Source organism: Phocoena phocoena, chromosome 2 (assembly GCF_963924675.1).
Source record: "Phocoena phocoena chromosome 2, mPhoPho1.1, whole genome shotgun sequence".
NCBI lineage: Eukaryota > Metazoa > Chordata > Mammalia > Artiodactyla > Phocoenidae > Phocoena > Phocoena phocoena.
The window spans coordinates 45,622,833-45,645,940 of NC_089220.1; the positions used below are offsets into that span (position 1 = coordinate 45,622,833).

The window sequence follows — 23,108 nt, forward strand, 5'->3', positions numbered from 1 at the left end:
TTTTTCAAAACCATCCTCTTACTTGTGAGGACCCTGCCACCCAGGGCACAGTCTGCACAGAGCTTGAAAGAGAACTCGGGTCCCTGGACTCTTTTAACTCATTCCTTCTACTTTACCATACTACTTCTTGAACTACTGTGCCTGTGGTTCCCTAAGAGCCAGTTAAGTAATTGTGGGTAGAGAGATTTTATGTGCTTCCATTTTCTCATTTCAGTGTTTTAATGTCTTACAGATAAACTGTAACAAACATTACTGTTGTGATCAAGGAAAAGGTCTTAATTAACTTCATATATGAAACTTGTCTCTCAGGGAGAGATGTTGTGTTCATAAAAATGGCTGCTGAGAGGATGGGAAAAGCATACTGCTACTGTATTTGCTGAAACATGCATATCAATACTCTTTTGAGGGCAGCTAGCACATTTATTTCCATAGCCTTGGCTACGTATTTTTTCCCCAGCTTTATTAAGATATAATTGATATGTAACATTGTATAAATTTAAGATGTGCAATGTATTGATTTGATACACTTATATGTTGCAATATGATTACCACCCTTTTAAGATCTACTCTCTTAGCAACTTTCAAATATTTAATACAGTATTGTTAATTATAATTAAAAAGCTATGTGTTAAATCCCTAGAATTTATTCATCTTCTAACTTGAAGTTTGTACTCTTTGACGAACCTCTTCCCATTTCCTCCACCCTCCCAGCTTCTTGTAACCATTATACTCTGTTTCTACAGGTTCAGCTTTTTTAGATTCCACATGTGAGATCGTACACTGTTTGTCTTTCTCCGTCTGACTTATTTCACTTAGCGTGATGCCCTCAAGGTCCATTCATGTTGTCTTAGCTATATTTTAGTTGCTTAGATGCAACATGGGAATTTATCTCTGCCAAGGATGGCAGGAAGGAAAATTTCCCAAGTAACCGAACTTTGACTTTCTTTGCAATGCACTGGATCTTTCCTGCTGACAAACTTGCAGTTTATGAAGTACGTTCATGGAGCATATCAGAGCTGTGCAGCAGCTCTGCCTACTTCAGCAGATGGTGCGAATGGTTGTCTAAAGTCATCTTAGTTTCTGTCATTATGTCAGTCTGTGGAATATTCGGGTTCATGCTTATTTTGGCCAGTTTACAAATGTTAGCTCTGTCTTGTTAAGTGCAAAACGCTGTGCCTGTAGGAGTACTAACAAGAGGTGTATTACCATGATGGAAATGAAAGCAGAGATAGTGATTTTCTTTTCTCTTTTAATTTGTTTTAATGTTGCTCGTACTCATAGGACAAACTTTTCAAACAGGAGGTAGAAAGCAAAAAGTTTCAGTGCCACACTCAGGGCAGAAGCCTTTGTTTTAATTGCAGAGCGTGATTTAGGGAGGTTTCTGAAGGCGTTTGCAGCATTGCGTGAAGCAGGCTGTGTCTTTCCTGTGGAATCCTTCTCTAGCCCCAGTCTTGTGCAAGGGTAACCTCAGTTGCTTGCTTTTCTTTCAGGAAAAAAACAAAACACCAGCATGTGTATGAACTCCTCAGTTTAAAAAATCTTTTTTTTATTAATGAAATATCTCAAATATACAAGAAAAGGTATAAAGAACTAATTTAGCCAACATTCATCCAATTTTAGCAAACCTTAATATTTTGCTATAATTGCTTTAAAAAATACAAATAAAGTTCATAGTTATCTCTTTCTGATCCTGCTAGCCTCCCTGTGCAGAGTTAACCACTGTCCTGAATTTGATCTCTTACTCTCATGCCTATGTTTTTACTTTCATTTTATGTGTGTGTCCACAAACAACAGGTAGTATTGTTTCTACTTCATTTAAATGGACATACTCTTGTCAATGAAAATAATTAATCAATAGTCAATCTAAGTAAGAAATGGAAAATTTTATTTGAGCCAACCTGAGGATTATAACCTGAGAGACAGTCTCTCAGAGAACTTTGAGAACTGTTCTGAAGCGGTAAGCAGGGAGGTCAGTACATATGTGATTTTGACAAAGGATAATCAAGCACACATCTTGGTCGAAGGTTACTGCTACTCACAAGGAAGAGAGATACCTTAGTTAATGGTTTTAGTGCTTTTCTAAGTAAGATGTATAATTGTTCTTCTGATGCACATTTAAATTCCTAATATTTGTTATTACCAATAATGTTGCAATGAGAATTCTTATGTTCCCTTGGCCACATGAGTTTCTTTGGAGTCTTCTAGTTTAAGGAAGTAAATCACAGGGTAAAGACTGAGATATTAATTAGATAAAATGGAAGATCTCTGTTTAGCTCTGGCTCTGCATGGTGTGTAGGGTATTGTGTGGAAACTCCAAAGCCTTCAGCAACAACACTTACCTCCAAGGTTGGGAGAAATCAACACAGATAAGTGGTACCAGGAAGTACAATGAAGTAAGTACTCTATGCTGGTTGAGGCAGCTCTCATGTTAGAGGGTTTGGGCCAGTGATTCAGATCTTTCTCCACTAAATCAGGTGGGCTTATCTTTGTTAGCCCCTCGAGTTGATTTAATTCCAGCCAAGAGCGAAGAGGCCTGATGCCTTGTTAGGTCTCACTCTCTGCGTCTTGTTCTCCCTTAATTCGAAAACCAGTAAGCAGACCCCATTCTCTCTTTCCTGTCCCTTAGGATGGACACATGTTCAGCATTCCAGGTCTTCTTCCATTGTCTAAATGCTGTCCTCCAGGAAGATGGATCATCTGTGCAATTCTGACTTCCTCAGAGATCTCTAATTTTTGGTGCTGATCACAGAACATCCAGGATAGTGCTAATTACTGTTAACACTCATGCAAAAGAAAGTTCCTTAGATATAATTTTCCTTTTGTGTGGAATTTCCCCTAGGAATTTCCTTTTACCCCAGCAGAAACAGGTCTGTGTTCCTTAATATATATGATGTATCAGTAGGAGCATTTTCAAGATGTAAAGATTCTATGTGGCAGCACAGAACACGGAATACCTCAAAACAGCGGCTCTCAAAGTGTGGTTCCCAGACCAGGAGCATTAGCATCTTCTGGAAACTTGTTAAAAATGCAAATTATCAGGCTCACCCAAACCTCCTAAATCGGATGCTCTGGGGGTGGGGTCCAGGGATTTGTGTTTTAACAAGCTCACTGGGGGAGTCAGAACTTCTGCTTCAGAGGGTGCTTAAATACTTTGGGTCATTCGTGGGCCTGCCTTAATGCACTTTCAGGAAGGGACAAAATGCTTGATGGGTGGCTGCTCAGCAGGGTTGTTTGTTGTCATTGCTTAGTCATTAATGACATGAGAAAGGTATACTTTTGTACTTTTTGTGTGTGGTGTTGTTATAGATAGGCCTTCAACTTTTGGAGGTGGCTTTGGTTTCTTTTGTTGGTTATGACCAACAGTGGGAAATAGAATACCATAAATCCTTGTTTCCAGGGTTACCTCCTTGCTGCTGATAACAGACAGGAAATTAAAACAATCCATGATAGTATTTTGTTCTTATTAGCCACAGATGGTAGCTTTCAGATATGTTGGAGCAAAACATAAATAAATATAGCAGCAAGACTTCATTACTGAAGAAAAATGATTAGGCTGGGTCAAGTTTATAGTCTGGATCCATTTTAATGAAATAGGATAGAGGCAAAGCATCAATGCTCCATTATCGCACAAAGCATCACAACGTATGGGGTCGCTAGTTGTTTTCTTTTTAGTTTAGTTTTGAGTATGTAAAACATTTACATGATTTCAAAGTCAAAATTATGTAACAAATTTTATTTAAAGATGTCTCATTTTATCATATCCCTTTTTGCCTGTTCTTTTAGTCCTTTATGGGTAATCATTTTTATTTGCTTTTAGATTTATTCTTCTAGTGTTTCCTTTTGAAGATAAGCATATATATGTGTGTATATGTTCGTATCTCCTTTCGACTTTTACACAAAAGATTTCATAATATACCACAACTTTTAAACTTTCCTTGTTTTTTTTTTTTTTTTTTTTTTTTGGCCACACTGTGCGGCACACAGGATCTTACTTCTCCAACCAGGGATAGAACCAGTGGCCCTGGCAGTGGAAGCCTTAACCAGTGGACTGCCAGGGAAGTCCCTTATGCCACAGTTTTTTTTAAAGTTAGCTCTATTAAGGTGTAAGTTATATTCAATAAAATTTACCAACTTTATGTGCACAATTTTAATTTTGACAAACTCATAGCCACCAGTACAACGAAGGTTTAGACGGTTTCCATCAACCAAAAAAAAATGTCTTCATATCTTTTTGCAGCCAATCCTCTGTGGTCTCTGGGTAAACTTTCTGTCTGCTTTCTATCACTATATTTGCTTTTCCTAGAATCTCACATAGTTTTTTGTGTGTGCAGGTCTTTGACTTCTTTTACTTAGTATAATTCTTTGGAGGTTCAACCATCTTAGTACATGAATCATTATTTTATCCCATCTTATTGCTGAGTAGTGCTCCATTGCTTATATATTCCAGTTGATGGGCATTGTTCTGTTGTGTGTGTTTTTTTAATTAATTTATTTTTTAAAAATTTATTTATTTATTGGCTGCATTGGGTCTTTGTTGCTGTGCACAGGCTTTCTCTAGTTGCGGCGAGCGGGGGCTACTCTTTGTTGCGCCGTGCGGGCTTCTCATTGTGGTGGCTTCTCTTGTTGTGGAGCATGGGCTCTAGGTGCACGGGCTTCAGTAGTTGTGGCTTGTGGGTTCTAGAGCGCAGGCTCAGTAGTTGTGGCGCACGGGCTTAGTTGCTCCGCGGCACGTGGGATCCTCCTGGACCAGGGCTTGAACCTGTGTCCCCCACATTGACAGGCGGATTCTTTTTTGTGTGTGTGGTACGCGGGCCTCTCACTGTTGTGGCCTCTCCCGTTGCGGAGCACAGGCTCCGGACGCGCAGGCTCAGCGGCCATGGCTCACGGGCCTAGCCGCTCCGCGGCATGTGGGATCTTCCCGGACCAGGGCACGAACCCGTGTCCCCTATATCGGCAGGCGGACTCTCAACCACTGAGCCACCAGGGAAGCCCATGGCAGGCGGATTCTTAACCACTGCGCCACCAGGGAAGCCCCTCTGTTGTGTTGTTTAGAAGTTTTTATTCTGAAATAATTTTAGACTTACAGAATAATGATAAAAATAGTAAGAGAGATTCTCTATATACCCTTTCCCAAGCTTCCTCTAATGCTAACATCTCCCATGGCCATGGTGCAATCATCAACACTATGAACGAAACTACAGGCTTTATTTGGATTTTAGTTTTTCTGTTGCTTTTACTTGTCATGTGTCTTTAGTCTCCTCTAGCGTGGACAGTTCCTTAGTCTTTCCATGTCTATTTTTGAATTATTTATTTATTTTTTTGGCCACGCCGCGTGGCCTGTGGGATCTGAGCTCCCCGACCAGGGATTGAACCCAGGCCCACAGCAGTGAGAATGCGGAGTCCTAGTCGCTGGACCACCAGGAAATTCCCTCCATGTCTTTTTAAAAAGAGTTCTTCTTTAGATATTTTGTAGAATGTCCCTCAGTTTGTGTGGTGATTAGACTGCAGTTACAGATTTTGGGGAAGAATTCCACAGAGGTGATGTGCCCTTCTCATGGTCTTATGTTAGGAGCTACAGGATATCACTATGTCTTATTACTGGTAAAGTTAACCTTAATTATTTGATTAAAGTAGTGTCTGCCAGGTTTCTCCATAGTAAATTTATTACTTTTCCTTTTCTGCAGTCTGTTCCTTAGAAGCAAATTATTGCTTTTTAAATTCTGGTGTACGTCAATGTGCATGGGAACATAGCTTAGCAGCTCTCTTAATCTTAATTATAGTAATAGTAATAATATTATCTATCGCATACCCCACCTGCATATTTCTAAACACAAGTGGCTTATCTCATTTAATCCTCAGGATACCTCTCTGAAGTAGATACTTTTTTCATGCCCATTTTATAGCTGAGAAGATTGAGGCACAGAGTGCCTTGCCCAAGGTTCTGCAGTTAGCAGTGGAGCCAGATGCTAACATAAGCCTAACTTGAGGGCCAGCATTTAACACGTGCCATATGGTTGTTGTCAGAGCTTAGAATGGGGATGCTCTCATTTTTTGCCAGAGAAAACAAATGAACACTTCCTATATTTGACAATTCTCTTTTGTTCTTTAAGAAAAATTTTTTTGTTTTTACTTTCAGGAAGATTCCTTGTGTGACTAAAGATTTTATTTAGTCAGCTATACATGGCAGTAACGTTACATTAAAATCATGGAGAACTCCAAGATACTTCGGGGAGCACTGAGGATCTATTTTTGGACTTCTTTCAAAAATAGGACTGAAGGTTAGGACAGAGTATTCAGAAGAGAAAACTGCTTTTGGAGGAGTATTTACTTAAAGAATGGCCCTGAGCCTTTTCCTCCCTGGATTTTTTTAGCCTCTCTTAACCAGGGTGTCGTGTTTATCTCTGTGTCCAAACCCCACATGTTCACTTTTGTTTACCACACTAATAACTGCTGTATTACACAGTCAAATATGTCTCTGAATAGCCTAAATCGGGGGATGACAACTGTGGTTAAATGATAACTCAATATCTGTGAGCCTCTCTTCTGGTAGCAACGGAGCCACTGAAGGTCAGGCTGTGTGGGTGGACATTTGCACATCTTCCCTGTGACTCACTCAGCAGCCTGCCTTTCCAAGGGGAAATAGCAGTATGTGGCTACAAAGCTCTGTTCGTCTCCTCCCTTCTGTCTCATACTGTGTAGATCGGGTATCCCCAAATCCTTGAAATCACATACCTAGATGACTTGAAGGTATCTAGTCTGCCAAGCTGTTCAGATATGAGTGCAGTTTTTAAAAATAAAGTTTTTGTTTCTAAATGTCTGTTGTAAGCCTGGCCCTATATGACAGAGTCCACGGGTTAAACAAGACACTGTTCATCACCCAAAGCCAACCTGGACAGGCACACACATAAAAACTATAGAATTGATTTCCTTGGGAGGAGGAAGGCAACTGTTTAGAATGAGTCTGATGCTTGCATACAATAACTAGAAAATTTTATAAGAATAGAAAATTATTTGGGGTGGTAATAACAGAGGTCAAGTTTATGGGTATCTGGATCTAGCTTCAGCAATCAGAGAGGTAAGAATTGGTCTTTTCTCAGATATAGTTTTCTACACATTTGTTATAGAGAAAGTGTTAGGTACAGGAAAATGTAAGGAAGGAAGTGCAAGTAGACCATTCCTATCACCAGAAATACCCACTCTTTTGTTTTGCATAATCTATCTCCTTTCTTCCCTCCCTCTTTTTCCCTTCCTCTCCTATGCTACAGATACACTGGTAATCCTGCATTGTTTATGTAATACCACATCATAAGGATTTTCCCCACCATTTAAAGAAAAAGACTTTGCTAATGTGGTGGGAGAAAAATAACTAGTTTTAATTTGCATGCCATTAATATTTTAGTTAGGATTAACATTCTTATGTTGACTGTCAATTTACATGTACCTACAGGGTGTTAGCTTTTCTATTCTTTATCTTACTATAAAATTGGAAACGTTACTAAAGCAAGCCTCTGATTTCAGATGTCCTAAATGATGCTATATTTGATGAAGATCACGATGAGATGGTGATTGTGAAGGACATAGACATGTTTTCCATGTGTGAACATCATCTAGTTCCGTTTGTTGGAAAGGTAAGTTTTTCTGTGTTGTCTTCTAACAGTGTTTAAAAGCACAATGACAGTTTTAAAGTTAGGATAATTATATTTTAAATTGTCACCTGCTAATTCCTAATATCCCAGATATTTAGAATTACACATAAATATTTACTCTTTATCAACCCTACTAATCTAATAGCTGGAAATTAACAAAATAAAAACAAAGTAGCAGAAGGCCCTCTGGGCAAGCATTTCACAGTAAATACCATGTTAATAGGTTAAAATAATGAGATTAAAGACCATCTTTTTTTTTTTTTTTTAGGTAGCTGCTGCAGGCTCTGAAAACCTTTGCCCTTTATTTTGACTTGATCCAAGATATACTTTTGTATAATATGACATGAGCAGTAATGATTGCAGAATGTCTTGTGGCAGAGGTTATAGTATTAGTGGGTTTAATTTGTTTCCAACCCTTTCTATTTTAGGAAAAATGAATCTGTGAGCTAGATAATGTTATCTAGTTTGCTGTAGTTAAACATACTTTTGAGAACATGTGGGTTACCGAGAGTTCTCCTTTTCTCTTCCCTCCCCCCATATAATTTTATTTTATTTTGACTTTTTATTAATAATTTTCAAATGGAAGACTTACAGGAAATAGTGGTATGAATATCTAAACACCCATCACCTAAATTTAATGTGTTAACATTTGCTTCATATTTTTTTGTTAAAGTATTTTTTCATTTTTTATAGAAGTGAAACGTAGAAAAATGCACAAATCATTAGGGTACTTCCTACTACCTCACAGATCAAGAACTAGAACATTATCAGTGTCCTAGAAGCTCACCTTGTGCCCCTTGTTAATCCCTAACCCATCTTGTCCCCACAGGTAACCAGTATATGGATTTGTAACATTATAGATTGATTCGTTTTGCTGGTTTTTCAATTACTATATATAAATAGGTGGGGTCTATGGAATGTACTCTTTTGTGTTTAGCTTCTTTTGTTCCATATTGAAAGAGTCATTGATGTTATGTTATTGCCTGTCATTATATTTTCATTGCTATATATAATTCCATTGTACAAACATACCACAATTTATTCTGTTCTTGGAGGACATTTGTATTGTTTCCTCTCTCTCTCTCTGTTTGGGTTTTTTGGTTGTTGTTGGTGGTGGTTTTTTTGTTTTTGGCTATTACAAACAATACTGCTATCAGCATTCTTTTGGTGCACAGATGCATATATTTCTTTTTAAAATTTTTATTTATTTTTTAATTTTCTGAAAGAATTTATTTATTTATTATTTATTTATTTACCGAGCCACACAGCATGTGGGATCTCGGTTCCCTGACCAGGGATTGAACCTGGGCCACAGCAGTGAAAGCCCAGAATCCTGATCACTAGGCCACCAGGGAACTCACTAATTTATTTTTAAATTTTAGTTGATTTACAATATTGTATTAGCCTCAGGTGTACAGTAAAGTGATTCAGCTGTATGTGTGTGTGTGTATTTTTTTTTCAGGTTATTTTCCACTCTAGATTATTATAAGATATAGAATATAGTTCCCTGTGCTATACAATAAATCCTTATTACCTATGTATTTTATGTATAGTAGTTTGTATCCTAATTTATCCCTTTCCCCTTTGGTAACCATAAGTTTGTTTTCTATGTCTATTAGTCTGTTTCTGTTTTGTCTATACATACATGTGTATTATTTTTAAGGTTCCACATATAAGTGGTATCATATGATATTTGTCTCTCTCTGTCTGACTTACTTCACTTAGTATTGTATTCTCTAGGTCACCCCACGTTGCTGCAAATGGCAATACTTCATTCTTTTTTATGGCTGAGTCATAGTCCATTGTATACATATACCATATCTTCTTAAACCAATTGTCTGTTGATAGACACTTGGGTTGTTTCTGTGTCTTGGCTATTGTAAATAGTGCTGCTCTGAACATTGTGGTGCATGTATTTTTTTGAGTTAGAGTTTTAATCTTTTCTGGATATATGTCCAGGAGTGGGACTGCTGGATCATATGGTAACTCTAGTTTTTGAAGGAACCTCCATAGTGGCTGCAACAATTTACATTCCCACCAACAATGTAAGAGGGTTCCCTTTTCCCCACACCCTCTCCAGCGTTTATTATTTGTAGACTTTTTGATGATGGTCATTCTGATCAATGTGAAGTGATACCTCATTGTGGTTTTGATTTTCATTTCTCTAATAATATGTTGAACATTGTTCATGTGCCTGTTAGCCCATCTGTGTGTCTTCTTTGGAGAAACGTCTGTTTAGACCTTCTGCCCATTTTTTGATTGGGTTTCTTTTTTCAGTATTGAGTTGTATGACTTGCTTGTATATTTTGGATATTAACCCCTTGTCGGTCACATCGTTTGCAAACATTTTCTCCCATTAGGTAGGTTGTCTTTTTGTTTTGTCAATGGTATTCTTTGCTGTGCAAATGCTTGTAAGTTTGATTAAGTCCCATTTGTTTATTTTTGCTTTTATTTCTTTTGCATTGGGAGACTGATCTAAGAAAATATTGCTATGACTTATGTCAGGGAATGTTTTGCCTATGTTCTCTTCTAGGAGTTTTATGGTTTGTGTCTTATATTTAGGTCTTTAAACTATTTTGAGTTTATTTTTGTGTACAGTGTGAGGGAGTGTTCTAATTTCATTGATATACATGTAGTTGTCCAGCTTTCCCAACACCACTTTTTGAAGAGATTGTCTTTTCTCCATTGTATATTCTTGCCTCCTTTGTCATAGATTAATTGACCATAAGTACATGGGTTTATTTCTGGGCTTTCTATCCTGTTCCATTGACCTTTGTGTCTGTTTTTGTGCCAATACTATGCTGTTTTGATTACTGTAGCTTTGTAGTATTGTCTGAAGTCTGGGAGAGTTATGCCTCCAGCTTTGCTCTTTTCCCTCAGGATTGCTTTGGCAATTCTATGTCTTTTGTGGCTCCATATAAATTTTAGTATTACTTGTTCCAGTTCTGTGGAAAATGTCATGGGTATTTTGATAGGGATTGCATTAAATCTGTAGATTGCTTGTGGAGTAGTATGGCCATTTTAACAATATAAATTCTTCTAATCCAAGAGGATGAGATATCTTTCCATTTCTTTGAATCATCTTCAATTTACTTAGTTTATCAATGTTTTATAGTTTTTAGCCTATAGGTCTTTCACCTCCTTGGTTAAATTTATTCCTAGGTTGTTTTTTTTTTTTAATTGGATGTGATTTTAAACAGAATTTTTAAACTTTCTCTTTCTGATATTTCATTGTTAGTGTAAATAAATGCAACAGATTTCTGTATATTAGTCTTGTATCCTGCTACCTTGCTGATTTCTTTTATTCTGATAGTTTTTGTGTGGAGTCATTAGCGTTCTCTATATAGAGAACTGTGTCATCTGAAAATAGTGACAGTTTACCTCTTTACTTCCAATTTGGGTACCTTCTCTTTTTCTTATCTGATTGCTGTGGCTCGGACTTCCAATACTATGTTGAATAGGAGTGGTGAGAGTGGGCATCATTGTCTTGTTCCTGAATTTAATAGGAAGGCTTTAAGCTTTACACTGTTGAGTATTATATTGGCTGTGGGTTTGTCATAAATGGCTTTTATTATGTTGAGATATGTTCCCTCTATATCCACTTTGGTGAGAGTTTTTGTCATGAGTGGATGTTGAATTTTATCAAATAATTTTTCTGCATCTATTGAGATAATCATGTGGTTTTTGTCTTTCCTTTTCTTAACGCGGTGTATCACATTGATTTGTATGTTGAACCATCCTTGCAACTCTGGAATGAATCCAACTTGATCATGGTGTATGATCCTTTTTATATATTATTGGATTCAGTTTGCCAACATTTTGTTGAGGATTTTTGCATCTATATTCATCAAAGATATTAGCCTGTAATTTTCTTTAATTTGTAGTGTCTTTGGTTTTGGTATTAGGGTGACGGTGGCTTCCTAGAATGAATTTGAGAGTGTTTCGTCCTCTTCAGTCTTTTGGAATAGTTTGGGAAGGACAGGTGGAAGTTCTTTGTATGTTTGGTAGAATTTCCCCAGTGAAGCCATCAAGTCCTGGACTTTTGTTTGCAGGGAGGTTTTGTTTTTAAATTTTTTTATTACAAATTCTGTTTCACTTCTAGTAATTGGTCTGTTCAAAGTATCTTTCTTCTTGACTCAGTTTTGGCAGGCCATTGGTTTCTAGAAACTTGTTCTTTTCTTCCAGTTGTCCAATTTGTTGGTATACAACTGTTTATAGTATCGTCTTATGTTTTTTTTATTTTTTATTTTTGGTATTTCTGCAGTATTGGTTGTTATTTCTCCTCTTTCACTTCTTGTATATTTGGGTCCTCTCTCTTTTCTTCTTGGTGAGCCTGGCTAGAAGTTTGTCTATTTTATCTTTTTAAAAAACCAGCTCCTGGTTTTATTGATCTTTTCTATTTTTAAAAAATCTCTATTTTATTTATTTTTTTCCTGATCTTAATGATTTCCTTCCTTCTGCTTACTTTGGGTTTTGTTTGTTCTTCTTTTTCTAATTCTTTAGGTGATAGGTTAGGTTGTTTGAGATTTTTCTTATTTGAGGAAATCCTGTATTGCTATGAACTTCTCTCTTAGAACTGCTTTTGCTGCATTCCATAGATTTTTGTAAGGTTGTGTTTTTATTGTTGTTTGTCACAAGGTATTTTCTGATTTCTTCTTTGATTTCATCATTGACCTATTGGGTTTTTAGTAGCATATTATTTAGTCTCCATGTGTTTTTTTGTTGTTTTTTCCTGTTTTTCTTTGTGGTTGATTTCTCATGTCATATCATTGTGGTCAAAAAAGATGCTTGAAATAATTTCTGTCCTCTTAAATTTGTTGAGGTTTGTTTTATGACCTAGTATATGGTCTATTCTAGGGAATGTTCCATGTGTGCTTGAAAAGAATTTTTTTTCTAATAGATATCAGTTAAGGCCAACTGGTCTAGTGTCATTTTAGGACCTCTGTTGCCTTATTGATTTTCTGTCTGGAGGATCTATACATTGATGTCAGTGAGGTGTTAAAAGTCTCCTACTATTATTGTTTTCCTGTCACTTTCTCCCTTTGTTAGTATTTTTATATATTTAGGTATTCCAAAATGGGTGCATATATGTTAATGAGTATAATATCCTCTTCTTGTATTGATCCCTTTATTATATAATGTCCTTGTCTTTCTTTATGGACTCTGTTTTAAAGTCTATTTTGTCCAGTATGAATATTGCTACCTCTGTTTTCTTGTCATTTCTATTTGGATGAAATATCTCTTTTCATCCCTTCACTTTCAATCTGTGTGTGTATCTTGCCCTGAAGTAAATCTCTTGTAGGCAGCGCATTTTAGTTTCTTTTTATTCAGTCTGCCACTCTATGTCTTTTGATGGGAGCATTTAGTCCATTGACATTTAAAGTAATTATTGATCGGTATGTACTTATTGCCATTTGAAACCTTGTTTTCCAGTTGATTTTGTAGTTCTTCTTTGTTCCTCTCTTTTTGTTTTTCCTTTGTGGTTCTTTTTTATATTATGCTTGAGTTCCTTTCTTTTTGGTTGTTGTGAATCTGTCATGTGTTTTTGATTTGTGGTTATCCTGGTTTTCAAGTATGTTGACCCATAACTATATCTACTTGCTTTAAACTGATAGTCATATAAGTTTGAACATGTTCTAAAAGATCTACATTTTTATACTCTCCTTTCCCATATTTTATGGCTTTGATGTCCCATTTTACATCTTCATGTTTATTCTTTTGCTGTTAATTGTAGTTATAATTGCATTTACAAATTTTTTTGATTTTTTTTGCAGTGTAAATAGTGTAAACATTATTTACAATGTCATCTTAGTTTCAGGTGTACAGCACAGTGATTCAGTTATTGTTTTTTAATCTATGTACTGGCTTATTTAAGTGATCTTCAGTCCTTTTATATATTTGCTTTTCTTTTTTTTATATTTTATTTTTGGCTGCATCAGGTGTTAGTTGTAGCATGTGGGATCTTTCATTGCGGCATGCAGGCTCTTCATTGCGGCACTTGGGCTTCTCTGTAGTTGTGGCACACAGTCTCCAGAGCACATAAGCTCTGTAGCTGCAGCACACAGGCTCATTAGTTGTGGAGCATGGGCTCAGTTGCCCTGTGGCATGTGGGATCTTAGTTCCCTGACCAGGGATCGAACCCACATCCCTTGCATTGGAAGGTGGATTCTTAACCACTGGACCACCAGGGAAGTTCCATATATTTGCTTTCCTATTGTGATTTTTCCCTATCCTATAGATTCTTTTTTTTTAATTGAGAACATTTTTAAAAATTAATTTAATTTTGGCTGCATTGGGTCTTCATTGCTGCACACAGGCTTTCTCTAGTTGTGGTGAGCGGGGGCTACTCCTCGTTGCAGTGCACGGGGTTCTCATTGCGGTGGCTTCTCTTTGTTGCAGAGCATGGGCTCTAGGCGCGCAGGCTTCAGTAGTTGTGGTTCATGGGCTCTAGAGCACAGGCTCAGAAGTTATGACGCACGGGCTTAGCTGCTCCGCGGCATGTGGGATTTCTCCCAGACCAGAGCTCGAATCCGTGTCCCCTGCACTGGCAGGTGGATTCTTAACCACTGTGCCACCAGGGAAGTCCCCCTATAGATTCTTGCTTCTCTGCTATTTAGAGAAAACCTTTCAATATTTCTTTAAGGGTAGGTCTAGTATTGCTGAATTCTTTTAGTTTTTGCTTGTCCGAGAAGTTCTTTATCTCTCCTATTCTAAATTATATTCTTGCTGGGTAGAGTTGCAGGGTTTTCCCTTTCAGGACTTTGAATATATCATGCCACTCCCTTCTGGCATGTAAAGTTTCTGCAGAGAAATCTGCTGCTAGCTTTATGGGAGTTCCCTTGTAACTGACTGTTTTTCTCTTGTTGCCTTTAGAATCCTTACATTAACTTTTGCCACTTTAATTATGATATATCTTGGTCTGGGTCTGTTTGTGTTCATCTTGTTTGGAACCCTCTATCCTTCCTGTACCTGAATGTATTTCATTCTTTAGGTATGGAAAGTTTTAAGCCATAATTTCTGATACATTTTTGATCTTCTCTCTTTTCTCCATCTGAAACCCATTACGAGTGGGTTGGCACCCTTTTTATTATCCCATAGTTCTCATATGGTGCTTTCTTTTTTTTTGTTTGTCTCTCCATCTGCTGTTCTGATTGGATGATTTCCATTATTCTATCTCTCAGATCACTTATTTGTTCTGTTTTATTGCTTCTAGATTGTTTTTTATCTTGGGAATTGAGTTACCTAATTTTGATTGGTTCCTCTATAGTTTCTAGTTCCATTATAGTGATCTGCATTTCTATCTATAAGCCTTTAGCATTTTTATTACCTATATTTTAAACTTGGGGTCTAGTTGGCTGGTAAAGCCTGTTTCATTATTAGTTCTTTCAGGGGATTTCTCTTGTCCTTTTAATTGGGAATAGTTCCTCTGCCTTTTCATTTTACTTAACTGTTTCTCCTAAATTCATAAAGTTAATCTACTGTGGTCTTGAAGGGGTGTTTTTTTTTTTTTGCGGTACACGGGCCTCTCATTGTTGTGGCCTCTCTCTTTGCGGAGCACAGGCTCCGGACGCGCAGGCTCAGCGGCCATGGCTCACGGGCCTAGCCGCTCCGCGGCATGTGGGATCTTCCCGGACCGGGGCACGAACCCGCGTCCCCTGCATCGGCAGGCGGACTCTCAACCACTGCGCCACCAGGGAAGCCCTGAAGGGGTGTTTTAATGTGGGAGTGTCGCTGCGTAGACTGTGTGAGTCCAGTATTTTTGATGCAAGGGCTGTTTTTGGTATGCATGCCAGCCACGTCTTTCCTCAAAGTGTACTGGCCGTCATCCTCCTGATAGCGGATGTGATTGGTGGCATGTCCAGAGCCTGAGCTGGATGTCGGGTGGGGCCTCCTCTTTGCTCTGTGGCTGTCACACACGGGGTGGGGTGTGCTCCCCAGTTGTTGGAGCAGAAGCCCAGAGGGTCAGGTTCAGTAAGGCTCCATGTTCCTTGAATGCATGCCCTGTCTCAAAGCATGTGGCTGCTGAAGCAGGTGAAGCCCACATGGTCACAGTGAACCCAGGCACCGCCCACACAGGTGTCAGCAGCAGCCCAAGGCCATGACCCTTTCTCCGTTGTGTTCATCCCAGGCCTAGCTCTAGGCTGTGATGTGGAGGGGGCTGGTGCAGGGGGCCAGGGTGTGATGACTGCAGGAATCCAGGTGCTTGTGCTGCTGAGTCCTAGTCACTTCACATCCTCATCAACACTTGGCACTTTCAGTCTTTTTAAGTTTAGTATTCTGATGTGTATGTAGTGGTATCTCTTTTTAAAACCTTTTATTACAGAAAATTTCAAACATATCTAAGAATAGGTATATTAGTATATAACGTTCCATGTTCCCATCAACCAGTTTCAACAGTTATCAGTAAAGGACTAATCTTGTTCTATATATGTCCCCACTGGACTATTTTGAAGCAAATCCTAGATAACATTTTTTTTCTATAATTTCTTCCAGCATATTTCTCTAAAAGATAAGGATTTTTTTAAGAAACATAACTGATTTGATTATCAACCTAAAAAGTTGGCAGTAAATCCTTCAATATATTGAAGTATGATATAGACAACACGACTCTTCATTACTAATCATTAATACCTATCTCTAAAATAGTTTTACTTATCCTCAGTAGCACTACCATAGACAAAAGTAACAGTAATTCCTAAATAGCATCTAATAACTGATATTTACATGTTTCCAGGTGTCTCAGCTGTCTTGTTGGTTTAAACCAGAATCCAAATAAGGGTTACACATTTGCACTCGCATTGCATTTGGTTGTTATGCATCTTAAGTCTCTTAATCTACAATAGTCTCCTCTGCCAGCCCCACCTCCATCCCCACCCCAATGACGTTCTTTACCGGAGAAACTAGGCCAGTTGCTCTGTAGAGTGTCTCAGTTTCTGGATTTGCTCCATTCAATCTCTGCATTTTTCTATAAACTGGATTAGATCTAAAACTTCCTAAGTTTAAGATTAAACATATTTGACAAGAGTAGTTCATCGGGGTGCTGACGATTCCGTATTCCATCACATGAGGAGGCATATATGGTCTGGTAGTCACACAACTAATGATGCTGGGCCGTGACAGCAGGGCTATGTATTTTCAGAAATGAGGGAACCTTTGAGCTCATGGCTACCTTTTATTTTAAGTGAGAATACCAGGCCCAGGAAGCTGAATTGTCCAAGAGGACATAGGGAGTTAGTGACTTGGCTGGGGTCAGACCCAGGAACTTGAGCCCTGTACTCAGCCTCTCTCCACTATATCCTCCTACCTTCTGCTCTGATTACTTCTGTGTTCTTACTAACTCGGTTTTTAAACATACTGTTCAGTGATGATTGCCTAAAGTGGCCATTTACAGGAATTCCCTGGTGGTCCAGTGGTTAGGACTCCACGCTTTCACTGCGAAGGGCCCAGGTACGATCCCTGGTCAAGGAGCAAAGATCACACAAGCCACACGGCGTGGCCAAAAAAAATAAAAAGTGACCATTTAAATGACAGGATCTTTGGGAAGACTAAAAATAGTATAAACAAATAAATTATAGCTCTGTATATAAGTGTATAAATTTCAAGTGGTACTTCTGTACCTTGGTTCTATGGGAAAGTTTCAACTCTAATTTTTCTTTGACATACCCAATGTTCAGGTGCTATATAACTGTCTCCTTCTGCTGAGCAGGAAGGCAATGAATTGGTATTCTCAGACTCCCAAAGCATAGTGCCTGATAGATGGAAAAAACACGAATTACTCCTGGATTATTCAAGTGTACAGTAAATATTAGGTGAACAAATGCAACAAATGCTGGCAAACCATGATGCAAATGAGCTGATCATTTTCTATTAGGTAAATTGATTGCCTAAAAGTGACCATTTATTAATCTTTTTGGAGAACTAATCTCTCATACTTAACACTTGGCTGAAAGACATGTAACTTTTTCATATTAGATATTAATCAGTGCTTTTTAAGATTATAGAAATGGCTTTGCCTTATAGTAAGCCCTACAAGAACTGAGGCCTTAGGATCCAGATTTTTTCTGAGTCACAGCTTGTAGCCGTGTCCTTTTCTTCCTGTCAGGAGGATGGTGTTCTCTAGCAGCTTAGAAATGGGACTGCCCAGGATGACAAAGAGCACAGAGACCCTCTTTCTGTGCAACAGGGCAAGGTTTTTAAGGCCACCATGATGTGTAGAATGGCAGTATTTATACTTACAGTTTCAGCCATTTAAAGGAGGTTTTCTTAGCTACATTTTAATGTTGCTGTGGGATAATGAGCATTTTCCCGAGAAAGTTTCCCCTCAACAGAGGAAAGATTTTAAGAATTGTATCAAGAGCTTAACTTCACCAGGAAATACCACAACTATACTTCAAATTTGTCATTTTATTAAGTCATTCTTATTTTCCTTTTACTTAATTTATGTGATTTTTAAACTGCTTATGTAAGTGCTTCATTTTCTATGTCTTAAAGCTTATAGATGTTTTAAAAATGTTTGCATTGTGTTGAACCACACTGTAAGTATACTGTATTATGTTTCCTTTCGTCACAAAGAAGTACTGTGTTTTCGCTTAGTTCATGATTTCTGTCTCTTCTCTGAAGGTCCATATCGGTTATCTTCCTAACAAGCAAGTTCTTGGCCTCAGCAAACTTGCTAGGTAAGTATGACTGTGTAGTGAATAAGAGGACAGGTTTATAGGACCTGCCCCTACATGGTGAGAATCTTATCAGGCTTTGTCTCTCGATCAATGTGGATCTAACTTGGAAGGTACATTCCAACTTACTTTATAGTTGCAGAGACAATATATAGACAATATGTATAGTCTAAGACAGACTAAGAGGACCTGAAAACACAAATGCCCTTTCCTTCTCGCTCCCCTATTGCCTGCCTGCCTTCTCCACCTCCCTCCTGCACATCCTTGAAGCCTTACCTCACACTTCTCTCAGTAGAGCCTTCGCTGACTGGAGAGGACCTGAGGGTGCATTCAGTTCAGTCCCCATTCTTTAAGGGTGGTTTAGCTAACTGCGGGGGAGAGGAAACCGGCACAGAGGTCTAACTGCACTGCTCTTTGAAGTGGGGGCCTCAACCCTGCCTTCCACTTGGGTACCTCCACACATCTCTGCATCCTGTAGGGCCAGTTGGTTCACGTCTGGCTCCGTTGCTCCTACAGACCCAAGACCATGCCTTCCTCGGCTTTTTCAGCTTTTTTCCCCCCCTCAGCTCTATTCTGAGACAATACTAACTCTCTCTTTCTCTTTCTGCTACAGTCTTTTTTCATTCTTTATCCTGTGGGTTCTGGCCTTTGCTACCATTTTTGAGTTTTAGGAAAGAGTGGTGATATATACAAGCATGGTCTCCTGTGTTTAACTAGAAGTCAAGTTGAGGGTCAGTGTTCATATACCTCTGATAGGGACAATAAAATTTTGGGGACTAGACCTAAATACCCTTTTGTGTAGTTTCCTTGTATAGAGTTAGCGAGTTGTGGGTGATGGGGAAATATTGGGAGGTGTATGTGTTAAAGGAGAGTTAAAATGAAGGAGTAGGTAATGAAATGCCATCAAGAGTCCCCCTCCTTCTAAAAATAAACCAAGCTAGGTTTGGATAACTTGACTGAGGTGAAAGTGACCATATCAAAATTGGAATAAACATACCTTTGTGACCAACTGACATCTGTGGCTCTGATATGTTCCTGCTTCTTCTCCACTTAGACAATCCTGAAATGGTGGTCCAGATCTTTTTCAATTCTGTGTTGGACTCTGTAAACACCGCCCCTGCAATCTGATGCCTGCTCTCCACAGCTGTTTGTTTTACGTTGTTTTCACTTCCACTTTCTTACTCATTTCTTCTAGGGATTAAGGAGAAAGTAGGTAGAAGAGAGAAATTTAACTTCCCTAGTTTCTGACTAGTTTCCCTAGTTTCATTCCTACTTGGCAATCTCACTACCAGACAGGACTACTTGGTAGCATGAAAGGATGTTCTTACATCATAAATATAATTGCTTCACTGCAGTCAGGCTCTTAATACAAACGCAAACATGTTGGTGCCTTTAGTGATCTGCACCCAATGGCAGTGCCAAGCAGTGGCTGAAAAATAGTATTGGTGGTGTTGGGGGTAATCAACCTTATTATAATTTCTATTAGCAACCTCCTCTCCAATAACTTACTCCCAAGCGATAAAGTTATATCAGCTGAATACAAGTGTCTTTATTATAATTGGTTATTCTTACTGTTTTATAATACATAGTCTAAGATCAGCAGGCTTGCTGTGCAAACACAGCTGTAGGCTCACTCCCCTGGTTCCCCCTCTTCCAGCAAGATGGCTAATCCTCCACCTTATATAGAAATCCTGGCACTGCTCCTGCCTGTATCAGACTGCCCACGTGTGAAAGGTGTAGCATAGACAGTCTTCATATTATAAAAAGCTTGGCAGACCACACTCGGCCATGGTCTTGATGTAAGCAGTCTTCTCTAGAAGACCACACTATGTAGGCCGTGGGTAACACTTTAGAGAAATGGATTCGAGAGTAATCTAGTGAGATCTTGGAAAAAGTGGTGACTTGGGGATAGAAGGGAATAGCCTTTGGTTATTTCCTTTCCTAGTGAAAAGAAAAGCTCTCCAATAATTAAGCTTTTATGAACAATACAAAGGAGTTAATTATTAGCATGGGGATTTGTCCTTACACTAATAGGATTAAAATGTAAGAAAAAAAATGGAGCGGTAAACCAAAGAACTGAACTCAGATATTTTGTAAAAATTTTGAATAAAGGGTCTATTAAATGAAACAGGAGACTAAGATATTATCCAACTGCTTATTCCTTATAAGAAGTTGGAATATTTAGGGAATGAAGAGGAATAAATAAGGTTAAATGTCTTAGCAAAACTTCACTGCTCATTTTAATCTTGTATGTGAAGTTTGTTATATGCTTGCCTTTAAACGAATGACCTTTCAGTGCCAGGGAAGTCAAATATCAAACAGTAAAGCTTTAAGTAACAAGAAAATGCCAAAAGTGAGTTGATCTGGTTTAACTCTAGTAGAATTCTAGAGTAAATTTAGTTTGAATAGAAATTCCTTCTGTTGCTGAAAATCCATTGAACATGTATTCATTTTCTTGAATTAGAAAACTGAGTGAACACAATTAAATCTTGAATATAGAATTGGAGCGCCTCAGGTAGCCATGGTTCAACTGTTGGGCACCTACTGTGAAAGGACAATGTGCCAGTTATCATGGCTGCTAGAGGAAAGTAGGACAGAGCCACTGCCCTCAAGGAGAGTGGACAGTACTCGGCAGCAGGTGCCACAGACGTGCCTGGTTAGGAGGTCTGAGTTCAGAGAAGCCAAGATGGCTGTGGCCAGGCAAGACTGAGGAGACCCAGAGGTAGAGGGCTGAACAGAATTCTGAACAGAAGAGAAATTCCTGTAGGTATAGTTAATGCATAAACAAAGGCAAATGAGAGGGTAGGAGCAAGGCATCTCCCAGTGGATGGGGAGCAGGTTGATTGATACAAGAGATTTAGGCAGAGGTGACTGGGAGATAGTGAACAAGGGTAGATTAGATCACAAAGGGAACATTAGATTACAAAGGGAACATTTTCTTGTTTCTCTATGCTATAAAAGTAACATACCAGTTAAACTTAAATACAAGGGAGTGAGTAGAGGGAAAACTTTTCTTTCCTATTTCCATTCCCCACTAGAGATCTTTCACTATCCTTCTGGAAGATTTCAGTGCAAACACAAACATGTAGCCTCAAAACTACTAGCTAAACAAGGCGAAAGGGGATCATATCCTATATTCTATACTACTTTTTTAAAAAACTTAAAGTACCTTGAAATTCCTTGGACGTCTTTTAGTCTAAAAAAGTTCCTTTTAATGGCTACATAGTATTTCTTTAATATAATTCATTTAACCAGTCCTTGATATAAGTATAGCCTACAGTTTGAGACTACTGTCAAAAATGGGAAAAAGAAGAACTTTGGTGAACACGTCCGTATCTATTTCCTTACTCTGAGTCTGTAAGATTGGAGTCGGATTTGCTGGGTTAAGGGTAGCTAACTTTTTGATATTACCAAATTGCTCTCCAGAAAAGATCATACTGAACTATACTCTAATAATAGATTAAAGGTGTGTGTTTCTCTACCCTTTTGCCAACACTGGCAAACATTGAAGAGTGTGAAACCCAAACAGGTAAGTAAAAAATGGTACCTGTTGTTTTAATTTGCATTTAATCGGGTGAGGCTGATTTTTTTCAGGAACTTCCTGCTCTTAGTCTTTGCTAATTTTTCCATTGGGTTGTCTTTTTATTACTGATCTGTATGAGCTCTCTGAATATTAAAGCTACAAATAATTTGTCCAGGCTTGTCATTTGTCTGTTTTCTAGTAGTATTTTTCATGAAGTTTAAAACCTACGTAACCATAAACTCATGTATTTTGGGGTTATTTTTATGGCTTTATTTTTATATTTAGATCTTTGCTTCATCTGGAAATGTACTTTGGGGCAAAGAGTAAGAGGGAATCCATCCATTGCTGTTGTATGCTCACTGACCCCCTGTAACACCTCCACTTCCCTCACATCATCACCACGCTGCCTTCTTGCTATCCTCGCTGCCACTCTCTGGGCCTTCATGTTCCTCCTGGGTCATGTGTTAAACTCCTAACTCCTGTCCTCTCATCTCTTAGGATCCCTAAATCTGCTCTCATATGCTGCTAGGATGTTCTTTCGCAAGTGTGGATTTGACAAAAGCTATGGACCTGCGAAGGGGCAGCATTAATAAAGTTCAGGCTTCTTACCTTAGCTGACAAGTCCCACTGTGATCTGGCTGCTCTTCTTTCACTTTTTGCTCTAGCCACACTTGAGAATTTGCAGCCCAGTGTCAAGTCTAGCTTGTCAAGTTATGTGAAGGCATCAGAAACACTTTGAAGGTTTGCAAGGGTTAAATTATACCATCCACGGGTTCTTCCTGCAAAAGTATCACCAGATTACTTTCCCAGTTGCCAGAGGAGGAAGAGGAGAGAAAGCATAATAATGCAAGAGAAAACAGAGGATCGAGCACAGATGTTATAAGACCAGTAAGTAGGCTATTTAAATAAGCTGTCCACTGGGTTAAATCTAGTATCCAACCATGTCCCCCTTTTAAAATAATAAAATGTTAATAAAAATCAAGGCAAAATTTATCAAAGGGGATAAAGTGAGTCCTCTTATTTTGAGAAGGTTGTATAATAAAAGTGGTCACGAATCTTCATCAAATGAGTTCAAAATAAAACATGAACTGGCTAAAATGCATAGAGAAACTGACAAACCTGAAAGGAGTAGGAACACTAATTACCTCTCAGTCTATGAAGTGGACAAAAAAGATATACACAGCAGAGTAATAGAATTTTGGCCAAAAGGTAAGCTTAAACTTAAAAAAATTGAAAAGGCTGTTGTGTAACAAGAAAACTAGAAAT

General features: G+C 38.4%; 1 protein-coding gene across 1 annotated transcript in view; it reads left to right on the forward strand.

Moving 5' to 3' along the window:
• The window catches only part of GCH1 (GTP cyclohydrolase 1), a 49,375-nt gene that overhangs the window by 17,872 nt on the left and 8,395 nt on the right, over positions 1 to 23,108 (forward strand). Inside the window, exons 2-3 of the mRNA XM_065872202.1 lie at positions 7,519 to 7,628; positions 18,267 to 18,322. Coding sequence (XP_065728274.1) covers positions 7,519 to 7,628; positions 18,267 to 18,322 — 166 coding nt within the window. The remainder of the gene's footprint in view (positions 1 to 7,518; positions 7,629 to 18,266; positions 18,323 to 23,108) is intronic.